This window comes from Pseudoliparis swirei, chromosome 8 (genome assembly GCF_029220125.1).
Source record: "Pseudoliparis swirei isolate HS2019 ecotype Mariana Trench chromosome 8, NWPU_hadal_v1, whole genome shotgun sequence".
NCBI lineage: Eukaryota > Metazoa > Chordata > Actinopteri > Perciformes > Liparidae > Pseudoliparis > Pseudoliparis swirei.
The window spans coordinates 3,013,431-3,034,881 of NC_079395.1; the positions used below are offsets into that span (position 1 = coordinate 3,013,431).

The 21,451-nt window shown below is 47.4% G+C and overlaps 1 protein-coding gene across 2 annotated transcripts in view; it reads right to left on the reverse strand.

The window, feature by feature from the left end:
- LOC130198196 (neuropilin-1a-like) overlaps positions 1–10,597 on the reverse strand; it is a 71,515-nt gene extending 60,918 nt beyond the window's left edge. Inside the window, exons 1-2 of one of the 2 annotated variants that reach the window (XM_056421337.1) lie at positions 9,628–10,597; positions 8,641–8,815 (exon numbers count right to left, since the gene is read on the reverse strand). In XM_056421337.1, coding sequence (XP_056277312.1) covers positions 8,641–8,815; positions 9,628–9,712 — 260 coding nt within the window. In that variant the 5' untranslated portion in view covers positions 9,713–10,597. The remainder of the gene's footprint in view (positions 1–8,640; positions 8,816–9,627) is intronic. The other variant, XM_056421336.1, reaches the window with a different exon arrangement.
- Between the last annotated feature and the right edge of the window lie 10,854 nt (positions 10,598–21,451).

Below are 21,451 nucleotides of genomic sequence, written 5' to 3' on the forward strand. Positions count from 1 at the left end.
CATTTTCACACTGGAGCCAATTTGGAAAGCTTCTCTGGATCTGAAGCCCCCCCCCACCCCCCAAGAGCTTTTTACCGAGGTGTGAAAGCTGCTGATGCTCCGAAAAAAGAAGAAAAAAAGCAGTCTAAAGTAAATTCCCGTGGAGTCCGAAGCAAAATGTGAAAGCCGAGCTCGACCCACGGCAAGTACACGTACCGACGTACCGATGATGTCACTCAGAGAAAACTCCACAGTACAGATTGGAGCCTGAGGCTGAAAACGCTTAAGACCCCAAAAGACTTACAAACCGGCCAATGAAACGCGGCGCCCGAGCCAGGTCGGGATAAGCCGTCCAATCGGTCCATCCGTCTCTGTCGCTTTTTAAACGCTCAATGCTCGCGGCGCATTACACAATAAAGTGGAGCCAATAAGAAGCCGCGTGCAGAAATAGTCCGAAACGAGCTTTATCGGCACTATTAAATCCACACAGCGGTGTGTGTGTGTGCGTGTGTGTGTGTGTGTGTGTGTGTGTGTGTGTGCGTGTGTGTGCGTGTGTGTGTGTGTGTGTGTGTGTGTGTGTGTGTGTGTGTGTGTGTGTGTGTGTGTGTGTGTGTGTGCGTGTGTGTGTGCGTGTGTGTGTGTGTGCGTGTATGTGTGTGTGTGTGTGTTGCTTCTGGGACATCTGCAGTTCATCAGTGAGCGAGTCCTGTAAATCCCGGGGATTGCAGCTGTGCGTGACGTTACTGAATGGGTTTCCCTCATCACCCCCCTCCCCCTTCATGACCCCCCCCCCCCCATCGCCGAACTCTCTCCTCGTTAATCTGCCCGTTAAAGAACCTGACACGTGTTTTCTTTCGCGTGTGAAAAAGTGCGACGCTCGCGTACACGTGCGACTCGCCGATGAGCGAGAAATCTACAACAGGTTGGATTACATTGACGGCCATTTGATAGTGTTATTGTGTGTGTGTGTGTGTGTGTGTTGCTTGTCCACGTATTCATGTTTGGAGAATACATTTTCCCGTGTGCGTACGTGTGGCGCGACGCGGAGAGTTTGGATGTGTAATTGTTTGGAGGAGCGAGTCCAAACAATGTGGAGTTGCGTAACAGAAACAATATCTGGGACTCAAAGTTCACGCTTCCTTCCGTTGGACAAATATTTGCTGCCGAGAGACGAGAGCCGGCCGGCGGGATAGTCGGCCCCCGGTCGAACTCCAGCGCTCACCGGGAAACATATTTCACCGATCGATGAATTCCACAACTTTATCAGAAGAAAAAATAAATATATTCCAAGATGTAAAATCTCAGATGCTTTCTTTTCTTTTCTTTTTATAAAGGAACACCGGGATCTTACGGGGGAATTTGAAGCCAACTTAATAAAGATTGAAATGCTGAAGTGAGTGAAAAGTTCTAGCTAAACCGACAATACCGGGTCTCTTAAAGGGGTACACACACCAACAGAGTCCTTCATTCCATATCTTCTTTTTTACTGCCTTACTACACGATGACGCGTGGATATTGTGGCTAAAACGCGACGGATGTAATCTCCAGATTAAATTTTTTTTAGTTTGAAGTTCCTTTAGTTTGAAGGAGTTCTTCCTTCAAGTCATTCGACCCAAAATGTTTCCAACAAGCGGCTCGGAGAGAAACCCGTTATCGTTGTTTTGATGTTTTTTTAAATGGAGGAAAGGCAGCGGAGGGAAAAACACGACGAGTGCACAGAGAGTTCAGAGAGTGTGAAGAGACAGCGGGAGAGAGAGAGAGAGAGAGAGAGAGAGAAAGTGATGGTCCAGGAGGTGACGGTCTGAAAGACAAAACAGCCTGAGGGTGGCGGAGGAAGAGAGAGACAGCGAGAGGTCTGTCACCGAGGTCAGGAGGAGATGACCATGCCAGCCAGCCTGAAGGCCTCTCTCTCTCTCTCTCTCAGAGTCCGTCTGTACTCGTCCGCCCTCTCTATCCAGCCGTCTCTCTCTCTCTCTTTCTTTCTTTCCTCTACATCTGTGGCACTGAATGACCAAATTATGATGAAACTACTGAAGTCCTCTCTGTGGGTGTTTTTGTAAACTCAGCAGGAGCCCTCCCCCCCCCCCCTCTATTACAACGTGGGGGCATGAAGATGAAGTCATTTTGAAAAGCAAAGATGGCATGAGGAAATAAAGGGAGGGATATGTCGATCTGTAGATCCGTTAATCTCTGTTCTTCTACCCAAATCCAGGAACCAAAGCAGACTAAAGCGAGCAGAAAGAGGGACATAATTTAGGCTTTTCTTTTCTGTTTAACACGCACGTATAAAAAAAATGGTTGTGATATTACATGAAACGAGACAATCGCTCATTCCGAATAAAAAAAAGCAGAAACACGTCACGGCAACACACAGAACACACAACCAAATTATTTCACGATGGTTCACGGCGTAACAACGCGGCCGCGGGCCGACCGATCCGACGCGGCAGCGTATTTTAAGTCTTCCTGTTTTCGTGTGGCTGCTTCGGAACTGACTTTTTTTTAACTTAAAAACCCTCAGAACCATCTGGAAAGCTTTTTTATTTCCATTGAAACCGGCAAAGTCAGAATGAATGCTGAGCAGAAGAACCGCTGGTGGATTAATGGCTTCGGTCTGAAGCCGCATGAAAGGCTGCGACTCATCGGAACGTATATTACCCGTGCGGCAGTCCGCGCGCGGTCCATCCCACAAACTTTTCCAGCCATCCGAGGAATCGTACGTACGTCCTGCGATGTCTGTGAGTCGACCCTCGATGTCTGTGAGTCGACCCTCGGCGTCTTCGAGTCGACCCTCGGCGTCTTCGAGTCGACCCTCGGCGTCTTCGAGTCGACCCTCGGCGTCTTCGAGTCGACCCTCGGCGTCTTCCAGTCGACCCTCGACGTCTTCCAGTCGACCCTCGACGTCTTCCAGTCGACCCTCGACGTCTTCGAGTCGACCCTCGACGTCGTTGAGTCTGCCCTGCCCGCTGTGGGCCGTCGTTCTACCTATCAACCCGCAAATCGATTAATTCATCCAATCATCCATCCGTTATCGCCCGACAATCCATTGATCTTTCATCCAGCCATCCCCCTTCCAAATGCTATCCATCCATCCATCTACAACCACCTTCCAATTGCTATCCATCCATCCACCTATCCCCATCCATCCATCCATAAACAGAAAACTCTGTAAATTTAAAATACTTCAACAATGCTTGATTTCTTCAAGTTTTTCACGATAAGCCAATTCAGATCAACTTTGCAAAAAGGAAGTGATTGAAAGGCAAAATCCCAAACTGACTTGGTAAACAATTCAGTGCCACACACACACATACACACACACACACACACACACACACACTCACCCACGCAAATGCCTTCCCAATGTGTGTTTCCATTCATTTGACAACTCCAGGCTGTGGTCTTGTGACTGTGTCTCTGCTATTAATTTGTCTCCAAATAATGAACTTCGATTTAACTCGATTAACCCGTCGCATGCATTCTACTAGTCTCTTGAATTCTGGATGAAAACATTCTTCGTAAAGGGACGTTAACCCTTTTGGCGTTTGGGTGGAACCATCGGCCCAAAGTCTCCCACAGGTTGTCGAGATCCGTTCACCGTGACGTCCGTCGACATTTTCTTTCCATAAATATCTTTCTGTACATTTCTTCCCCTGAGTGATGTGTTCTGTCTCTTTGTTGAACCACCCAGGAACACGCACACCGAAGCTGCCTGTGCACCGCAGAGTGCACATGAAGCATACTGCAAGTGACAGGAAGTTAGGTTGCTGTGTGTGTGTGTGTGTGTGTGTGTGTGTGTGTGTGTGTGTGTGAGGTGAGGACTGTGCCAGTGCAGCTCCGCGTGGGAGGAAAACAGTTCAGCCAACTCCGAAAAAGATGTCCGAAATTATCCCGTCCACCGACGCATGTTCCTTCCCGGTGCCTCGGCTCTATTTCGCCGCTCTCAGCGGGGATTTCGCTTTCATCGCCGGCGCTATTTCAGACCGTTGACGCGAGACGAGATTCGTTCTGGCGCCTCTTCCTGATTGGCCGGTTGGAATTCAGGGCATCCGAACAAAAAATGCGTCACCGGTTCTCGCCAAAAAGCGTGTCACAAATGGTCGCGGTTGGACTTCTCGCCCCTGAACTCATCGCCCCAGACTTCTCACCCCTGAACTCATCGCTCCTAGACTTCTCGCAAATGAACTCATCGCCCCTGGACTCATCGCCCCTGAACTCATCGCCCCTAGAGTTCTCGCCCCTGAACTCATCGCCCCAGACTTCTCGCCCCTGAATTCATCGCCCCTGAACTCATCGCCCCTAGACTTCTCGCCCCTGAACTCATCGCCCATAGAGTTCTCGCCCCTGAACTCATCGCCCCTGGACTCATCGCCCCTGGACTCATCGCCCCTGAACTCATCGCCCCTGAACTCATCGCCCCTAGACTTCTCGCCCCTGAACTCATCGCCCCAGACTTCTCGCCCCTGAACTCATCGCCCCTAGACTTCTCGCCCCTGAACTCATCGCCCCTGGACTCATCGCCCCTGGACTCATCGCCCCTGGACTCATCAGCCCTGAACTCATCGCCCCTAGACTTCTCGCCCCTGGACTTACCGCCCCTGAACTCATCGCCCCTAGACTACTCGCCCCTGAACTCATCGCCCCTGGACTTCTCGCCTCTGGACTTATCGCCCCTGAAGGCCTCCTGGACCACGACTTAATCTACTGAACCTCCAAGTCCATTTTGAGAAACCCCATTATTTGTGCCGGTACCGTTGCGTTACCGCTCTGATGACGTACAGCTACACATCATTGTTTCCAAACCGACTATTTTTAGTTCAGAGTGTTCCTCCTTCGTGAATCACACCAGCAGAAGACATTTCTCTGGCCGACAAAACATGTGAAAACCTGGGTCACGCCGGTGCATCGGGAAGATATTTTGTCAGCCAGACACAAGAAAATGTTGCCTGGCGTTTGCTTTTGGACGCCAACTCTGCGGCTCCTTTGTTTGGCTGCTTCCCTGCAGACGGGTCTCACAGCACCGGAACGTGTTCGTTCCATTTCGGTCCTGTAATTTAATTAAAAGGAGAAATGCGCTAGCAGCGACAGGCTATCGGCTGGAGGAGGAGGGGGGAGGGGTGTCATCCAAGCTATAAATTTACATCAGGAGAGTATATATTTGATGGTGGAGTGTTATTGAAACTGTCCTGTAAACCTTGATTTACTGCAGACGCCGAACTCCAACGGGCTCACGAGAGCCAACGGATCCGAGCTAAGCTAAACACACAGCGCTGCTTCAGTAGCATTTCATCCAGAGACGATACGGGATTCAACTCACGTTCTGATTGTCATCGCTTTGGCTTTTTTCATTTCACTTATAAGGCAAAAGAAGGGGAAACAAACCGAAACGTTCACCGGTTCAAGATTCCAGAGGATTTGACGACTGATAGAAAATTGTACTTCTTTGTTTTTTGGACTTTTGTCGTAAAAAGAATTCTGAATTTTAAAATGTTGACTATTTTCTGACGAACTAAAGATGAAAAACTTTCTTTATTGATAAAAAATGAAACCACAGGAAACATGTATTTGTCGCAGCTCAACTTTTTTTACTAATCCAAACTAAATATGTTTTTTTGTTGATTTAGAAATTCAGTTTTTTAGCTTTATTTAAACGTATTAAACACTCACACTGTACATAAGGGATGCAATTAACACATATTTGCAATATTGATTAATAAGCCCTTAAACTTTCGCGAAAATCTGATTAATTGTCGGGCCTGTGTCAAACAAAACGTCATAAAATAGTAAAAAACACGACTAAAATGTCCAAATCCCGAAGTGTTATCGTCAATCCATCTCGTTTTGTCCAAAACCCAAAGATGTGAATTTAACGATGACATAAAACAGGGAAATGCAGAAGACCGTCACGATGTTGGGACGTTATGGCGACTTGATGAATTAAACCATCAAGCGGCGTCCAGATGTTGCTGACTCACTTCCTGTTGACGCCTCGTGAAACCGTCAAGTCGTCCGGTCCTCATTGGATTTCTTGAGGAATACAATTCCAGTACAATCCCCAGAGAAATCAAAGGTCAGAGGTCAAATCTGGGATTTGGGAGCCGAGGTCTTTGCTCGTGGGCTCTTGGGCAGAGCGGACGCCGGTGGTCCCGAAGCCTCTTTCTCTCTGGCGGACTTACTCGCCACGTCACATGACATCCTGTTGATGTTTTTCAACGTTTCGCCTTCAAACTGTGAAATGAAACTCGCCGCGAGGAACATTTTTAAGTGGGTCTGCGGTCTCGCCAGAGGTCCCGAGCCCCCCCCCCCCCCCCCCCACCGCCTTGACGGGCATATTTGGAACATTTGACCGGCTCCCAAAAACAACACCACTGCCGCCAAGTCAGAGCCGAGCTCCACCGAGTCTTCATCCAACGTAAACTCACACAGCAAATAATGAAACCCGATCGAGCAAAACGGAGCCCCCCCCCACCACCCCTCCCCGCATAGAAGAAGAAAGAAACCGCCGAATGACCCGCCGCTGTCGCTCTCCATGTGGAAACGTCTCTCTGGACTCCAGTCTGACCGAGAGCCAGAGGAGCCTCTTTAGACGCACTGAAAGATAAACGTTGCCGTCTCATGACTCGATGGACCCTCCTGTGTTCCCCGTCGGGTGGAAGAAGCTCCTCGTCCGTCCCGCTGGAGACGAACGCGTCTCTAAAGCGCACTAAGCCGTCACGATGTCCTGGACAACGGCCTCTTTCTGGCCCATTAACCTTTGGAGGAGCACAGCGGCGCATCATTACCACCGAGATCCATCACATTTCATTAAGCACTCAAACGGCGGCGTTACGATATTTTACGGCTCCCCGGGTTACCGCGCACAATGAGGTCATCGGCCAATCGGCTTTCACGAACCTTTTGCTTAAAACAACGCGAGGAGGGCGGGGCACGACATCCGCTGTCCGTCCTGATGTCCCGGTGGTTTATTAGTCCCCCGGCGGTGCAACGTGATCCGATAGTATTGGAGGACCCCCCCCCCCCCCCCCCCACACACACACACATCTGGGAGACGGCGCTAGACAGCCGGCTCGTGATTTACACACAGGAGCCGTTTATGGAGCTTTTAAAAGACGACGAGAGGAGGTCGACTTCGGAAATCTTATTTATGGAGGAGGGAGAAACACATGGGCTGTTGACGCGGCCACACAATGGAGTGTGTGTCCCTGGGTCACAGAGGTGTGTGTGTGTGTGTGTTACAGGTTTAGTGTAGTAACCCTCTGACATGTGGAGGAATGATTAGTGAGTGGAAGGTGAGTGTCTCGGAGGACCAAACCGAGCCACGGCCAACAGTATTGATTCATCTGACGATGGTTTTCTCCGTCACTCAATTCATTGACAGAAAAAACTAAATAAATGCAGGTTCACTGATAAAAGACAAAGTAACGCACGATGTCTTTGTATCTGAGGAGCGAGTGAATGTTTGGCAACTGGAGCCCAAAATGACGAAAACCATGAATCAATTCCCAGAATTATTGCCAATTATTATTATGAACAGACGCATCGGTGCAACCGCCACGGTAAAAAGTAGACGTTTGATTTATTTGACGATGGTTGGAGTCCGAAACCGAGACAATTAATCAATCCTCAACAATCCACTAATCCAGTGTTATTATAGGGGGAACGCAAAGGCCTCTAGAGGAGGAGCGCGGGTGGAGGAGCGGCGGGTGGAGGAGCGCGGGTGGAGGAGCGGCGGGTGGAGGAGCGGCGGGTGGAGGAGCGGCGGGTGGAGGAGCGGCGGTCGATCGACGGCCCGTTATCGAACGGGCGGTAAAAGGTGCGATGAAGACGAGTGAATCACCGCGACCACGTGGACGTCTGTGAGCGAGCGGCGAGAGCCCAAATAATCCTGGGCGCGAGAACAGAAGAGCCACGGAAAGACTCACACACACACACACAGACACACACACACACAGACACACACACACAGACACACACACACACACAGACACACACACACACAGACACACACACACAGACACACACACAGACACACACACAGACAAACACACACACACACAGACACACACACACAGACACACAGACACTCACACACACAGACAGCATTATCTCATGGCAGAGATGATGAGAAGAAGAAAATGAACAATATCAACAACAACAAGAAGAAGAAGAAGAAGAAGAAGAAGGTTCTCTGCTCCTCTTCCTCCCAACAGGAGCTCGGCCTCCAGATGAAAAGTAAACACGTTTCTCGATGAGCTCCCGTCTTAATATCGTGCACCAAAAAGAAATAAAGAAATGTAACACAAACAACCTCCTCCTCCTCCTCCTCCTCTTCCTCCAGCATGAACGACACACAAATAATAACAAATCCACCAAAAACCTTAATTCCCCCCCCCCCCCCATCGGGGAGCAGATGTAGCGCTCCTTGACCAATAGGGGGCAGAGTTTCACTCTGTATCCGGGCAGGGTGGAGGAGAGAGGGAGGAGTGGTGGGAGAATAGAGAGAGAGAGAGAGAGAGAGAGAGAGTGTGTGTGTGTGTGTGTGTGTGTGTTGTGTGTTGTGTGTTGTGTGTTGTGTGTGTGTGTGTGTGTGTGTGTGTGTGTGTGTGTGTGTGTGTGTGTGTGTGTGTGTGTGTGTGTGTGTGTGTGTGTGTGAGCTCGTACTTGCAGTCCCGGTCCTCCAGGTCAAAATGCGGGTTGAAGTTGATGAGGATCTTCTGCCCGGGCTCCGGGGCCGTTATCACCCACGCGCACTGCTGTGAGGGCGGGTACGCGCCCGGGTAGCCCGGGGAGGTCAGATAGTCCGCGGCGTGTATCTCGATGTCCCCGCCGCATTTATCTGCGCCGCAAGAAGAGGAGGAAGAGGAGGAGGAGGAGGAAGAAGAGAAGGCAGACATAAGTTGTGCAGCTACAGCGGAGAGTTGTTGACACATTGTTTAGTGCGGAAGATGAAACTGGGAGGAGAGGGAGGGAGGGGGGGGGGTGGTAAACCTCCAGCTGGGGACCACCACACACACCCATACACCCCCCCACGTTACGCCGACAGGGTTGACTGGTGTCGGCGTGGCTATACGGATCCACACCCGGAGGGACTCCACGCGCCTCCCGCAGCTCTGCGGACCGCACCGTGCTCTTCACAGAGAAGGCGCGCCGGCCGTGAAGGTGAGCTCGCGCGCACGAGCGGTGAGCTGAGCGAACCGGCAGCGGGATTACATGAAATGGTTCTCAAAGCATGATGAATACATTTGCTTTTAGAGCCCGATATCGAGCTTCAGGAGCAACGCGCGCAAAATCTCCCCAACAAACAAAAAAATTGCATCTTTGAATATAGCGCATACATGCGTAATATCATCATTACAATCAGGAGACATGTGCGCTATATGTACTATTGTCGTGATTGTAACGTACTTTATGGATATTGTGCCAAGCATTACATTTGTTTTTGTATTTAGCATTGCATCCTTTCATTATGGTGAATGCATTAGGCTAATTACGGCGCAAACAGTGTGACCCCCCCCCCCCCTCCCCCCAGGAGACGCGCTCTCTGGGGGGAGCCGCGGCATAACAGGTGAGAGGCAACAACGGTGCAAAAATGATGCAAAAAGGTATCAACGTTGCCTGTTGTCAAGCCAGAAGCAGCGCAACACCTACCGGTCTGAGCCAGCGGAGCCACCGGGAGGACGTGGATGAAAAGGAACAATAGCAATCCACTTGGCATCCTTAGATTGCGCAACATTCTGCACACAAAAAATAATTTAAATAAAAAATTTAGAAAAGGCAAAATAGACGCGGGCGCGTCCGGCGGGGTGTAAGTCTCAAAGTGTAAGAGATCACGCGCGGCGTCGGGTCCTCAGCATCCCGCGAGCCTTCAGCACCAGATGCCCGCGACGGCCAGGGGACAACTCGCCATCTCTGGGAATCCCCAAAAACACAAAAAAACAAAAACACAAGAGAAGAAAAAGATAATAATCCAAAAGCAGACAAACAAGAATGAAGAGAAAAAAAATCCGTTCGCCAGAAGTGTGAAGAAGAAGAAGAAGAAGAAGAAGAAGAAGAAGAAGAAGAAGAAGAAGAAGCTCTGGATTCGAGCAGCGGGGCTGATGGTCGGAGTTCCGAGAGGAGCGGTTACTCTCTTCCTCCACCCCGGAAAAAAGAGAGAGAGGAGAAGTCAGCCGTTACGCGGAATTCAGTGAGAACCGAGCGCGAGGAACATCTGAGCTGCTGCTCTCCGAGAGCTCCGCTCCTTATCTCTCTCTCTCTCTCTCTCTCTCTCGCTCTCTCTCTCTCTCTCTCTCTCTCTGTCTGTCAGGAATACGAGTCGAGCCGCACAAAGTACAACAGCGCGGAATAATTTTTTCCACTCCCCCAAAATTCCTGCCGCGAGACGCTGGTGCGCGCGACCAACGGAGCAACCGAGCGACCGACAAAGCGCTGCAAGGAAGCGGACTGACAACCCGGTGCGAGAGAGAGAGAGAGAGAGAGAGAGAGAGAGAGAGAGAGAACTGCGCACGCAAACTCCTCGCCGCCTGCGCGTGAGTCCGGTGCGCGGTGTAGCGGGCAGCGCGTGTCCACCAAGCGCGCGCGAGTCGCCACCGTTTGAGCTTTGGGCCAAAACGAGGAAGACGGAATCCAGAGAGACGTGTTGAGCTACAAGTGAGAGTTTATCACACACACACATACACACACAACCCCACACAAACACACACAGGCACGCGCACACATACACGTACACACACAGGCACACGCACACATACACGCACGCACACACACACACACATACAAACACAGACAAACACACACGCACACACGCACACTTAAAGATAAACACACACGCATACACACACACAACCCCACACAAACACACGGGCACGCACACACGCACACAAACACACGCACATACACACACGCATCTGCACACAAACACACACAGGCACGCACACAAACACACACATACACACACACACAAACACACACACATGGTCTTTGATTGTTGTGACGCTGTAAATGCAGATTATATTCCATAATATTCCGGTTTGCAGGTGCATGCTGGATCCTTTAATTAAATATATATACATTTTTTCAATACTTTCTTCTGTTTCTGTTTTGCTGAAACTGAAACATAGACAAAGACGATGACTTTGTGAAGGTTATGTAACTCGACTCTACTGGATGGATCTCATGGAGAAAAGATAAATTATATTCCAAAAATAGACATAAAGTGTCCTGGAAACCCACAAATGGATGGCAATGGATTTTGTCGTCCCCCCTCTCCATTTTTAACCTCAATAAATAATCCATAATCCTCTCTGCCATGTCGATGACGTCTATGAAGGAACTCATCGGGTTATCTTCAGATCCACGTGGACGAGAGCCGATAGCTGCCGGACCGGGAACATGGATTATTCGTTTGACTGATATCAACTTTTATTCCATTTGTTCCGCAGCGCCTCCGTTTCATGAAGATGAAGATGCATCATGCTCTTCCTCCTCACACGGCACACGTTGCATCCAAAGCTTCAGGTTCACGAGACGACGAGGGAGGTCACCGGCGTCCTCGAAACGCAATTTAAAAGATCGGATTTAAATATCCAACGAGGGACGTCTTCATCCAGAAGTTTTGAAAATGACTCGTCAAAAACATTTCTGATGACCTCAGCGTTCCACCGCCTGTCAGCGGTGAACTCCCAGGTGTACCTGCACATTGTTAATTAGAGCGTGCTTGTTCAGCACCTTTAACTGGCTAAATAAAGATAAACAATGGGGATTATCAGACACCTCGAAGAGGCTGCTAATTACTCAGCACGCTGGATCAACAGTGTGATTCATAACGCATTGAAAGAAAACCGTCGTCAGCACTCAGCATCCTCGCCGAGGATCCGCTGTCACATTGAAGCCGAGAGAATAACAACAGTAGTGAATTGTGAATTTAAAAAAATAGGGCCACGTATAGGTTGATTATTTTTAAATATCTTGGCAGAAACAAGCATTCCGTCCAATGAAAATCTCCAAATTCATTTCCTTCGTTCTCTTTCCATTAAAAAAAAAAAACCCTTTGGCTTATCTGAACGATGCAGACCTGTTTTCATGAACTCGTAAAAAAGGTCAGAGTGTTTTATGGTACACAACTTTCCAAAAGGAAACACACACTACTCACGTGTCGCCGGTAGAGTGCGATGCACACATGAACCCAGAAGCTCCCGTGACATTTATACCCGTGAAATAACTGCCGAAAACAAGTCAGAGCAGCCTAATTATAATGATCATCACGATGTTTTGGGGAGTGAGTGTGTGTGTGTATGTGTGTGTGTGTCCAATTTGAGCTGTGAGTTTGTGCTCCGGTGTCAAATCTGTCCAGCGACTGGCAATTAAGAGCTGTCATGTCACCCGTCCTCGTATTGTATTTATGGGGCTTTTAATGTGGTGATTCCAACGTTGAGTTACTGGGAACAAATGTAGCTCATGTCAGTTTAAATCAGTGGTTCTCAAAACTTTTTCTGTCACTCCCCACTTTGGAGGAAGAAAGATGTTTGTGCCCAGCGCCAACAAAATGCTCTGTGCTCACTTATTATTGAAATAACCTTTAGTGAGTGCTCCATATGTGCTCTATCAAATAATAGAATAAAGAGAATTGCAATCACTTTCAATGAAACCAAATGTGCAATCACTTTGTTACAACAATGCAAATAGAGTTATATATGTGCAAAAAAGCAGACTGGACACAAAGGAATAGCTTATTGTGGCTACATGAACCTGTTTTGTACTGGATAACTTTTCAAGATAATAACAATAAGTGCAACATGCGAACAACTAAACAAAAGAAGTTCAAATATTTGGCAATGAAAAGTTTTACACCACATCCATTTAAAAAACATAATGTGCAACCTGTGCAAATCAAATTTTGACGGATATGTGTGTCAAGTGTTATTAGTATTAGTGGCTAAAATGAGCTTTCCACGACAAATCTTTTTTTAAACCGTCTTGATAAGGCCACTCTCAATTAATGCTTAAAATTAAGCTTTTGTTTTGAAAGGCAACAGCAGAAAAGCCAATCTCAAATCATGTTCAAAGTTGAGCTTTTGTTTTGAAGGGCAACAGCAGAAAAGCCAATCTCAAATCATGCTCAAAGTTGAGCTTTTGTTTTGAAGGGCAACAGCAGAAAAGCCAATCTCAATTCATGCTCAAAGTTGAGCTTTTGTTTTGAAGGGCAACAGCAGAAAAGCCAATCCCAATTCATGCTCCAAGTTGAGCTTTTGTTTTGAAGGGCAACAGCAGAAAAGCGAATCTCAATTCATGCTCAATGTTGAGCTTTTATTTTGAAGGGCAACAGCACGCCAAGAATCTGTGAACAGCGAAACGTAAACAGTACAGGCATGTCCTGTACCTGCAGTTCCACTGCGCCCCACTAGAGGGACACACCCCACAGTTTGAGAACCACAGGTTTAACCTAATGTTTACATTACATTTAAATGCATAACCTTAACCATTCAAGGTCAATGCATAACCATAACTATTGGAGGCTTTTGAATCATGAAGATTCCCCCCCCCCCCCCCCCACCCAGATGGAAAACAGGAGCAGTTGCTAACTGACTGACCGGCAGCTGGCCTATAAAAGTAATACCACTGGAATTTCATACAAGAGCGCTCGTGAAAAGAAAGAAAAACTCCGGCACTGGACGGAGTCACTAATCCGTCGCCTCCCTGTGGAAGACGTCCGACGCGGCTTTGATCCGGGTCAGCACATACAAAATAAGGAGAGAACCACACGAACATCGGAGAGGACGATGGAGTGAGAGAGTGAGATAGTGAGAGAGTGAGAGAGTGGGGGAGTGAGGGAGTGAGAGCGTGAGAGAGTGAGAGAGTGAGAAAGTGAGAGAGTGGGGGAGTGAGGGAGTGAGAGCGTGAGAGAGTGAGGGAGTGAGAAAGTGAGAGAGTGAGAGTCAGCAAATGGAGTGATTGAGTGACACCAAAACAGAGAGAGATAAAGTAAATGAGCAGCCGAGAGACGACACGGCTCACTTCTAGAGCAAAACAAGGTTCACTTCTAGAGCAAAACAAGGCTCACTTCTAGAGCAAAACAAGGTTCACTTCTAGTGCAAAACAAGGCTCACTTCTAGAGCAAAACAAGGCTCACTTCTAGAGCACAACATGGCTCACTTCTAGAGCAAAACAAGGCTCACTTCTAGAGCAAAACAAGGTTCACTTCTAGTGCAAAACAAGGCTCACTTCTAGAGCAAAACAAGGCTCACTTCTAGAGCAAAACAAGGCTCACTTCTAGAGCACAACATGGCTCACTTCTAGAGCAAAACAAGGCTCACTTCTAGAGCACAACAAGGCTCACTTCTAGAGCAAAACAAGGTTCACTTCTAGAGCAAAACAAGGCTCACTTCTAGAGCACAACAAGGCTCACTTCTAGAGCAAAACAAGGCTCACTTCTAGAGCACAACAAGGCTCACTTCTAGAGAACAACATGGCTCAATTCTAGAGCAAAACAAGGGTCACTTCTAGAGCAAAACAAGGTTCACTTCTAGAGCACAACAAGGCTCACTTCTAGAGCAAAACGAGGCTCACTTCTAGAGCAAAACATGGCTCACTTCTAGAGCACAACAAGGCTCACTTATAGAGAACAACATGGCTCACTTCCAGAGCAAAACAAGGCTCACTTCTAGAGCAAAACAAGGCTCACTTCTAGAGAACAACATGGCTCACTTCTAGAGCAAAACAAGGCTCACTTCTAGAGCACAACAAGGCTCACTTCTAGAGCAAAACAAGGCTCACTTCTAGAGCACAACAAGGCTCACTTCTAGAGCACAACAAGGCTCACTTCTGGAGCACAACAAGGCTCACTTCTAGAGCAAAACAAGGCTCACTTCTCAGAAACAGTATGTTTTACTGTCACCCAAAACCAAAAACAACAACAAGAGAAAATCGCAACATTGTTTCCAACGAGATGCTCGTCGAGATTCCAGATTGTTGGTCTCGCTGACAATGAATGAAAAAAAAGATCCTTTGGCAGCGCAGACACACACACACACACACACACACACACACCCGCGGCGCTGCCAAAGCTCCCCCGAAAATAGCATCGGTGGCAAAGTACATGCTAGTGACGCAAAACATTTAAGTGAGAACAGAACTTGTTGATGAAAGAAAAAAAAGAAGAACAACTGAGCTTTTTGTAGATCAATGACAACAACAATAACAACAACGCTTTGAGACACCCATGGCGGATGTCTTTGTTCAAACATTCAACTCTTGTGTGTTTCACATAAACTACGTCCAGGTACTCGAGAGCCATTCATCAGGATTTTAATAAAGAAGGCTCAATAAATCACTTTAATGCGAGCTCGCGTTTGGGGATTTGTGTGTTTGGCGTTGAGAGTGAGAGTGAGAGGACGGGGAGTGAGAGGAGGGGGAGTGAGAGGAGAGGATGGGGAGTGAGAGGACGGGGAGTGAGAGGAGAGGATGGGGAGTGAGAGGAGGGAGTGAGAGGAGGGGAGTGAGAGGAGAGGATGGGGAGTGAGAGGAGGGGAGTGAGGAGGGGAGGGGACGGGGAGTGAGAGGAGAGGATGGGGAGTGAGAGGAGGGGGAGTGAGAGGAGAGGATGGGGAGTGAGAGGAGGGGGAGTGAGAGGACGGGGAGTGAGAGGACGGGGAGTGAGAGGAGAGGATGGGGAGTGAGAGGAGGGGGAGTGAGAGGAGAGGACGGGGAGTGAGAGGAGAGGATGGGGAGTGAGAGGAGGGGGAGTGAGAGGAGGGGGAGTGAGAGGACGGGGAGTGAGAGGAGAGGATGGGGAGTGAGAGGACGGGGAGTGAGAGGAGAGGACGGGGAGTGAGAGGAGGGGGAGAGGAGGGGAGTGAGAGGAGAGGAGTGAGAGGAGAGGATGGGGAGTGAGAGGAGGGTGAGAGGGAGAGGAGGGGAGTGAGAGGAGGGGGAGTGAGAGGAGAGGATGGGGAGTGAGAGGAGGGGGAGTGAGAGGAGGGGGAGTGAGAGGAGAGGACGGGGAGTGAGAGGAGGGGGTGAGAGGAGAGGACGGGAGTGAGAGGAGAGGATGGGGAGTGAGAGGAGGGGAGGAGAGGACGGGAGTGAGAGGACGGGAGTGAGAGGAGAGGATGGGGAGTGAGGAGAGGACGGGGAGTGAGAGGAGAGGACGGGAGTGAGAGGAGAGGACGGGAGTGAGAGGAGAGGATGGGGAGAGATGAGGAGAGGAGGGGAGTGAGAGGAGAGGACGGGAGTGAGAGGAGAGGACGGGAGTGAGAGGACGGGAGTGTGAGGAGAGGATGGGGAGTGAGAGGAGGGGGAGAGGAGAGGAGGAGGAGGAGGGAGGAGTGAGAGGAGGGAGGGAGGAGAGGACGGGGAGTGAGAGGGGAGTGAGAGGAGGGTGAGAGGAGAGGATGGGGAGTGAGAGGAGAGGACGGGGAGTGAGAGGAGAGGTTGGGGAGTGAAAGGAGAGGACGGGGAGTGAGAAGAGAGGATGGGGAGTGAGAGGAGAGGATGGGGAGTGAGAGGAGAGGATGGGGAGTGAGAGGAGAGGATGGGGAGTGAGAGGAGAGGACGGGGAGTGAGAGGAGAGGATGGGGAGTGAGAGGAGAGGACGGGGAGTGAAAGGAGAGGACGGGGAGTGAGAAGAGAGGATGGGGAGTGAGAGGAGAGGAGGGGGAGTGAGAGGAGAGGACGGAGAGTGAGAGGAGAGGACGGGGAGTGAGAGGAGAGGATGGGGAGTGAAAGGAGAGGACGGGGAGTGAGAAGAGAGGATGGGGAGTGAGAGAAGAGGATGGGGAGTGAGAGGAGAGGATGGGGAGTGAGAGGAGAGGACGGGGAGTGAGAAGAGAGGATGGGGAGTGAGAGGAGAGGATGGGGAGTGAGAGGAGAGGATGGGGAGTGAGATGTGGAAAGCGTGGCATGTGTTGAGTGGCTTTCAGAACCGCATCCGTATGTTTGTGTGGCGATAGGAATGGATATTAAATGAAGGATATTTTGAACGCCAACACACACATATATATAGATTAGGGCTGTGAAACGATTAAAAATTTTAATCGGGTTAATCATAGGTTTTTGTGGATTAATCATGATTAATCACATATTACCGATATTCTCGGTATATTTTGTGAGAACATAGAGATTTATGACAAAAGACGGATATATACATTTATACATTCTTCTATACAATGGTGCTGCAACTCAGCAGTTATTTAGCAGTTTTCTTCCATATGGAACATTAATACATCTTCATCCTAAACAGAATGTTTAACCCTCCTGTTACCTTTCGGGTCAATTTGACCCCATTCAATGTTTAATGTCGGTGTTCTTTGGGGTCAATTTGACCCCAGGCTGTTTTTCACTGTGTCAAACATATCAGAAATATCAACTTTTTTATTTATTTAAAGGGCTATTTAGGTAGTCAACAAACAAACATAAAGTACCTCACACATAAACTTGGGAAACAATATTAATTCTAATAATTTTCTGGAGGTTTTAATTGCTGGGGTCAAATTGACCCCGAGGGTAAAATATGTTAGTAAATGTAAAGGTAACAGGAGGGTTAAACAGAGCATTTTTCTTGTTTGTCAACCATTAACTCCACCATGATACAATCTAAAGGTGGACAGATTGACAAGTGACTTTTTTTTGCTCGGTCCCGATGCGCGCACGGAGCTCTGTGGCGCCAGACGGAGATCGATAAGTGTTAACGCAACGCGAAGAGACAGAAATGACATGCTGCTGTGGAGATACGATCAACAACAGACGTTTAGTTTAATAAAAGAACAAAGACGTGCGATAGAGAACATGTCAGGGGGCGGGCCAATCTTTTTAATGTCATGCGATCGACTGGCAGGTCGCGATCGACGTGTTGAGACCCTGATCTACAGGAAGTAGAAGTCGTAACAAGGTTTCCGTAGGTGAACCTGCGGAAGGATCATTACCGATGAACAGACCGTCTGCATGAGAGCGGACAGAGTTCAGATTGAAGTGGTGTATTGGAAGCTCATTTTGCAAGTGACTTTTTTTTCGTCCCAAGGACCAACAACAGACGGATTGGAAGCTCATTCTGCGCATGCGTTAAATGCGTTAAAAAAAAAAAACTAGTTAAACCTGTAATTGGATTAACTGAGTTAACGCGTTATTTTTCACAGCACTAATATAGATACATATATATATATAGATACATATATATATCTATATATATATAGATATAGATATATATACATGTATATATGTATATATATCTATATCTATATATATATTTACGTACAGCATGTAGATTTCTAGGTGTACAAACAGCAATTTCCTTCACTGCATTCATATTTTGATATTTTTAAGGGTTCCAGAAGTACAAAGCCCCCGTTCGTTTCCCACAGACAACATCAGGTGACCAGCAGTTGGAGTCCTTCCAACACCTTGGATGGATAAAGAGAGCCCCCCCCCCCCCCCCCCCCACGCCCCCGTGTCCCTTTTGGCTGAATCATCAGAATGAAAGGTGAGAAACTGTGTTTGAAAATATATCTTGTTCTTTGAAAAACACCACAAAGGGAAAACAAAGCCTGTGTGTGTATAAAAATACAAGGAGAGCCGTGTGATGCCAAATGTTCTCCACGGAACACCTCGCCAATTAGCGTCAAATCCCAAAATCCAATTAGCGTTTGCCGCTAACGATAAGTTATTGCGAAATATTAGATTAGATGGCACATGCGACGATGTTATTCTCCTCATTAAGATCTGAAGTCGTTAAAATAGCCTTAATATAAACCTGTAGAGGAGTAAAATTTGGATTTATTTGAAAAACCAGCAGCCAACAGGTTTTTATTCTTCATTTTTTGTAATCCTCTAGTCTTTTTAATCGGCTACTTTAAAAAGCAATTTAAAGGTTTAAGATGGTTTCGTGATTTCTTTATTCGCGTAGAAGCCATTAGCACACGGTTTTTCTCTGTTAAATGAAGAGGCGTTCAAGTCCATGCGGTCCAGTTCACATTCTGCTAGAGAAGTAACACGTTTACAGTAGAATACATTTACGTAGCTTTTAGTTTTCGTTAGTGTTGTTATTACCTTCGCATTGAAAATGCGGAAGGTTATGTTTTGATCGCCGCGTATTCATTTATTTGTATGTGTGCGTGTTTGCGTGTTATTCGCATAACTCAAAAAGTATTAAACAGAATCGCATGACATTTGGTGGGATGATTGGTTATTATCCGGGGACCATTTGATTAGATTTTGGGATTGATCGGGTCAAAGGTCAAGGTCACGAAAAGGTCAACATCTTCTTTGAATCTCATGAAATTTGGTGGGGTCATTGGTTATTATCCGGGGACCATTTGATTAGATTTTGGGATTGATTGGGTCAAAGGTCAAGGTCATGAAAAGGCCAAAATGTGGCTGCGGCGAAGGTATGCACTCTACCGAGTGCCCGTTCTAGTTTGTAGTATAGATTGCTAATCTTTTGCACGCAACAGTAGCATGCTAGCACAACAACATGCTACATTGCTACGTTTCATTTTGAACCCACGGTGCTTGTGTGCAGCTCTGAATACGACAACGTGTCAAAACGTAGAACCCAGTGACACGGAACACGTACAGTCAGCGTTGACGTGGGCGCTCCAGCAGAGGCGCCCACGCACGTGTGTCTAAATGGCTATGGAATGGCGGGGGAGGGGCGGTATTTCTATAATGACACGGTCATATCTCAGTAATTACAGGAGAGACTGACAGTGATCTATTAGCCCTGCCGCGCGGCGGGCAGAGAGCAACGGCCGACGCCGGAGCCTCGAAGCCGCAGAGCGCTGCGCTCCCGCGTCCTGCTTTCATGCACTTGAAGGCCACATGCTGTCGACACGCCGCACGCACAAACCCTCCCCTGGAAATCTAGTTTCAGGGAGAGTTTTTTTGTCATTATCATATCTGCTGCTCGCTGTGGGATGCATTAATACCGCTTATGAAACGACAGCTTGCAATTTGTAACACAGCGCCACCATCTTTGAAGTTTGTTGATAGTGATATTTTTTATATTGTAACATAAATGCATATAAATGCAAACATATTACTTTACATATTTTCTCGTTTATGCGTTGTCATGATTGATTCCTATTATCCACAACGTTATTGCAATGTAATTTGTAACTTGTCATTCCTTCTTTGTGTTTGAGTAAACATGTATTTGCTTTAAAAATGTTCTCCATTAGTAGAAATATACAATGTTTATTTTATCGTGTATTGTGAGCATCCTCGGCGCAATATTTCTTTTGCAATAAATACGTTTCTGACTATTTCCTTACATTCAAAAACACAGATACAATAGAAACGCAAGAACAATTTAAACACAAAGACAAAACACACATGCAATGACACACATGTAGGTGCTCACATCACATGAAAGATTACATCATCACAACAACATGCAGAAATGTGCATAGAGATGCACACACAACCTTCAGCCCGACTCAAACCTCCCAAACTGAAACATAGCTTCCAGATTAGATTACACACACACACACACACACACACACATGCCACACACGCAGATACACTCACAGATACACACTCACAAAATACACACGTTTGGATAACACAACACGAGGTCATGGTACCGTCGGTAAGATCTCACCGCCTGGCACCGTTCCAGACTGCCGTCTCTGGTTTACGCTTTGGGACCTTGACCAAGCTTTTGTGCTGTGTCGCACACACACAACCACACACACACACACACACACACACGTTGGAGTGGCCTTGCCAGTTACACATCACAAAGGACCTAATGATGAGGTCCTCGATTGAGGAGTGAAATGGCCAAAACACGCCTTGTTTGAAGACTCAGATTATGATAATGACTATAATTACCAAGGAGGACATTTGAAGAAGGATGACGGTACCATCGTCCAGCTGTAGTTCTACATAAAAGAGTGGGTAAACCCACTGTGAACATACTGGGACTGACAAAATACAAAAGCATACAAAAGCATGTAAGCACAATTAAAAGTGCATTCTAGTACAATTGGTAAAACAATGTTCAAACTTTATGTACATAAGTGTGAACATTTAAAATAAGGGTTTCTTAGAGAAACTCAATTAAATTAGCTTTTTACAGTTCTTGACTAAACAATATCATAGTAAGATATGTGTAGATACACCATATTACAAAAAAGGTATTTTCCCGAAAGTGAAGATAGTTTAATTGAACATTTAAAAAAAGTAGGGGACCTAGGATTACACCCTGTGGAACTCCACAGAAAAGCCTTTTGCTGGCAGAGGACACACTAAACCCTGAAATACTGTCATTATGCTAAACCTTCACAGTATTGAGCTGGCCTAAGAATCCCTGCACAACAAGTGTCTATATTATATAGTTCTATTTAATATATTTTAGTTATATTTCTATTTCTATAAGTACATTGAAGAGCAATACATCCCCAACTTGTGTACTCATACCTGGCCAAGAAAGCTGATCCTCATAATATGATCATATAATCTGACCTGTGTAATCTGTTCA